Consider the following 7,530-nt stretch of genomic DNA (forward strand, 5'->3'; position numbering starts at 1 on the left):
TGTTGTTTCTAAATGAACATAAACTTGTTTTCTTTTTTTGTTATTTTGACAATTTCTCATTTTCTGCAAATAAATACAACATTTTTGCTCAAAGTTTTGGAGCATGTTATCAGTAGTTCATAGAACAAAATAACAATGTTCAATTTACTCAAATATAGACCTATAAAAAAGTAAAATCAGAGAAGCTGATCCCTTTAATTGGCCTTTTTGAGAGCTGTATTTCATTGCAGTTTTATTTTATAAATTAACATGAAATGTTGATAAGGGGATTTTAAGGCTTCTTGATACCTGATCTAAACTCATAGGCAGAGGAAGGAAAGCAGAGGAAGCAACCAGGATTGCTCATGGTATCTCTGGAGGAGCTGCAGAAATCCAAAGCTCAAGTGGATAATTTGTTTAAAGGGCCAGTCTCATTTATGTTAATCTGAAAACTGACTTTTATTGGATGAGAGCCATTCAGAATGACATTGTTAGGAAATGAAAGCAAAACCTTGAGAGGTTGATGTTGAAATCTGTAGTTATACAATGACAAAATGTGGAAAGGTAATAAAGACATATGACTGCAAAACCTAATCAAGCCGCAAGAGGGCGACACCTTCCTTCAAGACATCCCATGAAGAAGACGAAGGGCGGCAAGATGGCGTCGCAGTATTACCAAGAAATGCAGGAGAGCTTCAGAAATAATAACAAAAGTCGGGAATTCCCGGCTCATACAGCCAAAGTACACTCGGTGGCGTGGAGCTGCGATGGAAGGAGGCTCGCCTCTGGCTCATTTGATAAAACAGCCAGCGTTTTTATCCTGGAAAAGGACCGCTTGGTAAGTGAATCCGCGCAGTGCAATGCATGCTTAACCTGTCCGTTTTCTTCTTTACTATTTCACGTGCTTATGAATACGATATTTTTTATTATAGCCGAATTGTCAACAAAGCTGCCCCCACCTATACATATTTCTTCTGCTGCTGTCAGAACATTTTTTGACTGAAGCGAGATCTGTTAATTAAGATTAGGTTTACAACACTTATATGTGGATTTGGCACTTTTAAAACAGCTGGATTTTATTTTCACATGAGCTAGTATGTGAGCTGTCGTTCGGCTATACTTACATAGCGCATGATTGTAGAATAAAGGCATAAGTAACAGAGTGAAGGTGATTGTTCACACAGATGCGCAAGTCGACTGCGCTGCGCGTACCCATAAAGGAGTTAATCCAGGCTACAACACCGATTATCAAAACTATCAGAGCCAGTCTAAGTTTTGGCAACGATCTGCTTTGATTGAAAGAGACACAGAAACGCACCTTGCTATTCAGTCCAAAATGTATTTATTTTTTCCTTGAGGGAAACTAAATTTTATTGCTCAAAGAGTTGCTGTGGATAGTATTGAGCTGAAAGGATCTCCAGTAGCGGTCAGAGAGAGTTAGGAATTAGGGATATTATCCTTGCCCATTTTAATCGAGTAAAGAGATAATTTGAACTTTTGTCTCAGCTCTTTGGTCCTGCTTTGCTTCCATGAAACGGCCTTTTCAGCTCTTATAGGATTAGTGATTGCGGGTCAAGTTTTATTTGGACGTGGCTCTAATTTGTACCTTTCTCTAGGTGAAGGAGAACAACTACAGAGGACACAGTGACAGTGTGGATCAGTTGTGCTGGCATCCAACCAACCCAGATCTGTTCGTCACTGCGTCTGGAGACAAAACCATTCGCATATGGGACGTGCGCACCACCAAATGTGTCGCCACAGTCAATACAAAGGGTACAATCATACTTGTGACTCTTTGAATCTTGCCTTAGTAAAACTTTAAAGTGCTCAAATCATTTTCTTTCCTTTTTTTTTTATTAAGGTGAGAACATTAATATCTGCTGGAGTCCAGACGGTCAGACAATCGCAGTCGGGAACAAAGACGATGTTGTGACCTTCATCGATGCCAAGACGCACCGCTCCAGGGCTGAGGAGCAGTTCAAGTTCGAAGTGAACGAGATCTCCTGGAACAACGACAACGACATGTTCTTCCTCACCAACGGGAACGGCTGCATCAATATTCTCAGGTAGAAACCAAATTGATCTGTGAACCTGAAGTTCATGCAGGGTGTTGATGAATGTGTCCTGTTTTCTCATTAAAAACAGTCAGTATTATTGTCTTGCTTTCTAAAAATGAACTGTTAATGATTCTAATTTTTACAAATAAACAAGGACATAGATTTTTGACAATGATTTTATTGTGACTTTTAAAGCCAAATTTCAGAAATCATGCATGACTTCCATAATGTATCATTTCAAGTTATTCAACAACTGTCCTGAATTTAAAGACAGAATATTCATTTTTGCAAATGGGGAGAGCAAGAAAACATCTGTGGTTGAATCTATGTCAGATCCTCCAATGTCTCCAGGGCATATCTGTGTTTCTCTTGTTTACGAGTAAATAATTAGTACTCTGTCTTGCAGTTCTTGTCCAGATGCCCAAATTATTAAATTTAAATCCACTTTTAATTATTAAATGTAGATGTGCTTTTATGTATCGGCAGTATTTTACTCTTAAATAACTTCTCACATCTATCTGTCCTCGTTCCTCCTACGTCTGTATTTATAATTTGATAATTGTGTAGCAGGATTGCCTTTGCTTTCCGTGTCTCCATTTAAATTTGAAAAAGTAAAAGTATTTGGACATTTTTTTAGTTATACACCTCGGCTTTGTGTTTTTCTTTATGATCTTTTTAAAAAATGACATTTTTTTTTGCATCTAATGGATGAGCTATTGAGATCTTGCATGAGAAGTGTTTTTTCTGTGCTCCAGATCTGAAATGGTCAGAGTATTTTGTGTTCAGTTATCCAGATCTGAAGCCCATCCAGTCCATCAACGCTCACCCGTCCAACTGCATATGCATCAAGTTCGACCCCACGGGGAAATACTTCGCCACAGGAAGCGCTGACGCTCTCGTTAGTCTGTGGGACGTGGAGGAGCTGGTGTGTGTCCGCTGCTTCTCCAGGTCAGTCCATGTTCCTCTTTCTCCAAACCATTTGCCCTCAGAGAAACGTCTGGATGAATGCGGGATCTTTATTTTCTTGCTGCTCACGCTGCAGACTGGACTGGCCAGTGAGGACGCTGAGCTTCAGCAATGATGGGAAGATGTTGGCCTCCGCGTCTGAGGATCATTTCATTGACATCGCAGAGGTGGAAACAGGTCAGTAACCATGACAGCCGACATCCAGCAGCAGGGTTTGACATGTGGAAATATCTTTAGGCAGATTCGGTCAGCTGCTTGGTCCTTTTTGCTCAATTCCCCTCAGAGGTTTCCACTCACTTCATCATGGAAAATGTCGTATCTGAATCCTTCCTTTTTTGCAAATTCTGTGTGCTAAATTATTTTGCTGATGTCACACAGGTCTGCAATAGTTTTGTCGGTCTTGGAGCCTTTAGGTGACAGATGGGAGATAAGTCATTTAAGTTTTAAATCTCTTCTCATGGTACAGCAATCCTTAGCAGGCCTCTGTTTTTCGGCACACTTTGCGCCACGTTAAGCTGAGCAGATTGTGGCGCAGAGGTGAAAGCAAACCAGAAAGAACAAGTTTGAATTGATAATATTTCTTAATGTGCCTCAGACCGGCTGCGTTTAACACTTAAGTGATTTTTAATTTAGTGTATCATATTTGAAATATTCAAAGTTACCAATGCTTGTGTGTTAATATTCGTTTTAAATGACTCAAGTCTGTGAAATCTGCAGCACACGAGTTCGTCGTCCTGCGTGTTCCTGAGACACTCCTTCAAATGTTGTAACACACTCAAGCATGCCCACATGTTTTCATAAACACTGATGCAATATTACTTTTTATGGATTTCTTTTCACGCTTCTGTTTAGACATGTTGAGTTCTTGTCATTTTTTGAATATTGTTTCAAATGTTCTCGACACATAAAAAAAAAAAAAGGAACGTTTATGAAGCTTGAGCTCCTGTGTTATATGATGAAGTTAACATATAACATGTCAGAACCTCAGAGTTATCAGATCTCATCCTTCTGGACAAAAGTAGGAATTTATTAAATGATGTCAGGTTGTAGAAAATGAATGAAATTAGGTTTAGTTTTTGAGCTGAGAATATTTAGAAGTAAACCAGTAGGCTTTTTTTTTTTTACATGTTGCAGGTGAGAAACTGTGGGAGGTTCAGTGCGATTCTCCAACGTTCACGGTGGCCTGGCACCCAAAGAGACCCCTGCTGGCCTACGCCTGCGACGACAAGGAGGGCAAATATGACAACAACCGAGAGGCAGGCACAGTTAAACTGTTTGGCCTTCCCAACGACTCCTGAGGAGCTTCAGCTCCTCTGTTGGCAGGAGTACTTACACCTCGATGACGAAGGTGGTGAAATGTTATAAAGAGGAACTGCAGTAACCTTCTGACACCAGCAGGTGGTGCAACTTTCCTTACTTTGCTCTGAATCGGCTGATGTCATTCCCTGGTTGTTTTTATACAGTAAAAACTCATAGCTGTAAAATATTTTCATGTAAGATAAAGCGTGTGTGTGTTTTTTTTTTTATAATAAAAATGGTTTCTTATTGAAATATAGAATTTGAGGTTTTCTTTTTGTAGCTTAGAAAGGTTTTAAACGTACTTATAAAAATATTAACGGATCCACAGTGATTTCACAAGTTGTGACTTGGGAACCTTTTTATAATGTGAAGGGGGGAAAATCTGCAATCTTTTGAAGATTCTGATCACAGAGATATGGCTGTGTGAAAATGGATCTGAAAATTAATTTTCCAGTGACAGAAGTCGTACTTTTTTTTTATTGCTACAAATTTAAGGGCATACTAAAGGTAGTACATCCCACTGTTTGGTTAATAGATAAAACCCAACAGTCTGTAAACAAAACTTACAAAGGTGTTGCTTTTATTGTATTGTGTTAACCAAGAGAAGACATCAGACATGCACATCATTCTAGTGGTCAGGAGTTAATTTTGAAACTAACTGAAGTCCTCCATTCTATAGAGATTATTTACAAGTGGAAAACATTGACGGCAGCTATCAGTCTTCCCAGGAGTGAGCATTCTACCAAATTCACCCCCAATGAATGCTGGGAGAATTGTTTTCCACTTGGGATTTATGTTTATTTAATAAATGGTGATTGAACTCTGTTGTGTTTTCTTTTTTTCTTTGAGGTCAGATTTAAAAGATTTCACAATCAAGTAAAGACCAAATCATTTTTCTTCTATTCTAATGTATAAAAGACTAATTTCTTTTTACCGTGATTATTACCAAGGGTTAGTTTTGTTGTAGGGCAACTTTTAATGGCCTGAAGCCAGGACTTGAAAACTGGCTCTGAATAGGCCGACCATCTGGGTAAATATCTTTGTTCTACTGTTTCTGGTTAAAAGTCGGCTCTTAGAGTGCATTGATGTGGTTTAAAACGATGTACCGAGTTTGGATAGTATTTGTCTTTCTGTAGCAGATGACTAGTACTGTGGTAGTCATCTTTTTTTATCAAATATAACACTCTAATGCAAAAATCCAAGAGCTAGTTTCTGTAAAACTAGTCAGGACTTGGATACCAACACTAATGTTTAATGACCTGGTCTAAAACTGTCTCTTATGCGTGAGATTAAGTCTATTTTCTATAATCAGTAAAAATACTTGTTTTTTCCACTTTGATAAGGGAGATTAAAACATTGATTTTATAGGCTGAAAGTAAAAGGAAGCATGAGGTGTAAATGTAAATCAGGCCATCAACAGTCAAATCAGACAGACAGCCAGAGACCCTGCAGGCTGCTACATTTGATTCAACGCTCATCATCGTTGCCCGTGATCTGCGCTGGCAATCACACCCATGAATATTGACCGACCTCCTTTCTCCGTCTCAGCTACAGTGAATAACAGCTGGGATCAAGGGAGACTGATGTGATGACACACTCAAGGGCCATCCACCAGCTCTGGGCCACACAGCTAAATTCAGTTCCAGGTGCTTGACGCGTCTCATTTACACATCGGCTTTGAAATGAAAATACGCTGCAGCGTTTAATTTTTCATGGCTTTTCAAACTGAGATTATTCACTCTACGGTGCTTAAAGATGAATGTTATTTCTGGCTGTACGCAATATGTTTCCCATGTATTTTTACTGACAGCCAGTTAGTTGAAATATGCTCTGAAGTTAAAATGTTCCTCCTAACTTAATTGCACTGGTCAAAAGTTAGAGCACCCTGCTTATCTATTGGCATCCCCTGCTTTAAATATATATTTGTCTGTCTGAGCTATTTAGCACCACAGTATGCGCCATATCAGCTCCTTCCAGCTTTCTTTTACTTTGAAGTCAATAAATAACTAATATTTCATCCTCACAGGCCTGAATACCACCAGTGAGCCTAAAACAGACATCTAGTGTCTGACAGTCTTCTGTCGTGACCACTTTATCTTCCTCCACCCTGACATACGCGCACAGCGTGGGCCCAGATTTAAGGCCTCCGGTCCGGGCCAGTGGCAGCTGGTTGCTTCTTTTTCTCCGAGTCGGAGACCAGCAAGCCTGCAGGATGTTTATCGCCTCGCAGCTTCCTGTCATCTTCGCATGGATGTTGCTGAGCTCCCCCACTGTTCTCCTTTCATTTATTTTGATTTTGTTCGGCCAGGGGAACTGTGGCGTCCAAGAACACGGAAAGGCCCAAAGTCCTCTTATTATCCATGTCTGACAACTGGTACACCAGAGCTTTGGACATTGTTTTAGAAATGCTGCAACACCAGATGTCCTAAGATTTTGAAACATTATGATTTCATCTCTAAATGTTGACATTATTTAAAATATAAAATAGTTCTGTAAGAGTCAAGATACTTTATATCCACGTTTTCATAAAGTAAAGCAATAAAAAGGAGCATGAGAAACAAACGTGGCAGGTTTCAAACTGAACTATTTTTGAATTTTCTCACACAAATTGGTAAAACCAATAGTACAAACTCTTACAAAACCAACTTTATCATCCCCTCATATTAATTTCATTGATAAACTAAATTGTTTGATAATAAAAAATATCTGCTGCTTCTTCACAATGAAAGATGCCTTTGACATCCATTACATAATCTCTGATAAGTGGAAGATAATACCTGGATGGGCATTGATGAGGTTAAACAGAAGAAACTGAAAAGTGTTTACTAAAGAGAGCTTCTTAATTCATATTTTCGCCTGGAAACGAGCCCCAACAAGGCGCTTTAGGATTTATTTCTTGTTCACAGTTATGTATAAAACAGATGCAGTAATGTTAGAGGAGCTCAGAGCATCAATCAGGTTTCACTCTGATCAATATTCCCTTTCATTGATCAGCAGCTCTGTTTAATCACAGACTCAGATGTGCTCCAGCGTGACTATCAATCCTATCACATCCTAATGGATGCAGACAGGGCATGCTCAAGTGTGTTTGTACATTTGCATGTGTGCAAGCGTGTTAGTGATCGGTTACACCCTCGTGTGCGTGCGTGCGTGCGTGTGCGTGCGTGTGCGTGCGTGTGTGCGTGTGTGCGTGTGTGCGTGTGTGTGTGTGTGTGTGTGTGTGTGTGTG

The 7,530-nt window shown here is 39.5% G+C and overlaps 1 protein-coding gene across 1 annotated transcript; it reads left to right on the forward strand.

The window, feature by feature from the left end:
• Positions 1 to 594: 594 nt before the first annotated feature.
• thoc3 (THO complex 3) lies at positions 595 to 5,097 on the forward strand. Its single transcript, XM_008420474.2, has 6 exons — positions 595 to 817; positions 1,596 to 1,752; positions 1,841 to 2,045; positions 2,823 to 2,984; positions 3,079 to 3,179; positions 4,137 to 5,097. The coding sequence occupies exons 1-6, from the start codon at positions 614 to 616 to the stop codon at positions 4,298 to 4,300; spliced, it is 993 nt and encodes a 330-aa protein (XP_008418696.1). The 5' UTR covers positions 595 to 613; the 3' UTR covers positions 4,301 to 5,097.
• Positions 5,098 to 7,530: the final 2,433 nt, after the last annotated feature.

Source organism: Poecilia reticulata, linkage group LG10, assembly GCF_000633615.1.
Source record: "Poecilia reticulata strain Guanapo linkage group LG10, Guppy_female_1.0+MT, whole genome shotgun sequence".
Classification (NCBI taxonomy): Eukaryota; Metazoa; Chordata; class Actinopteri; order Cyprinodontiformes; family Poeciliidae; genus Poecilia; species Poecilia reticulata.

Bases quoted from the DNA above. Each gene is read 5' to 3' on its own strand.
- thoc3 (XM_008420474.2), top strand. From the start codon at position 614: ATGAAGAAGACGAAGGGCGGCAAGATGGCGTCGCAGTATTACCAAGAA. The intron at 2,046-2,822 runs GTAGAAACCAAA...TTTTGTGTTCAG, and splicing joins GGCTGCATCAATATTCTCAG to TTATCCAGATCTGAAGCCCA. The intron at 3,180-4,136 runs GTCAGTAACCAT...TACATGTTGCAG, and splicing joins CATCGCAGAGGTGGAAACAG to GTGAGAAACTGTGGGAGGTT.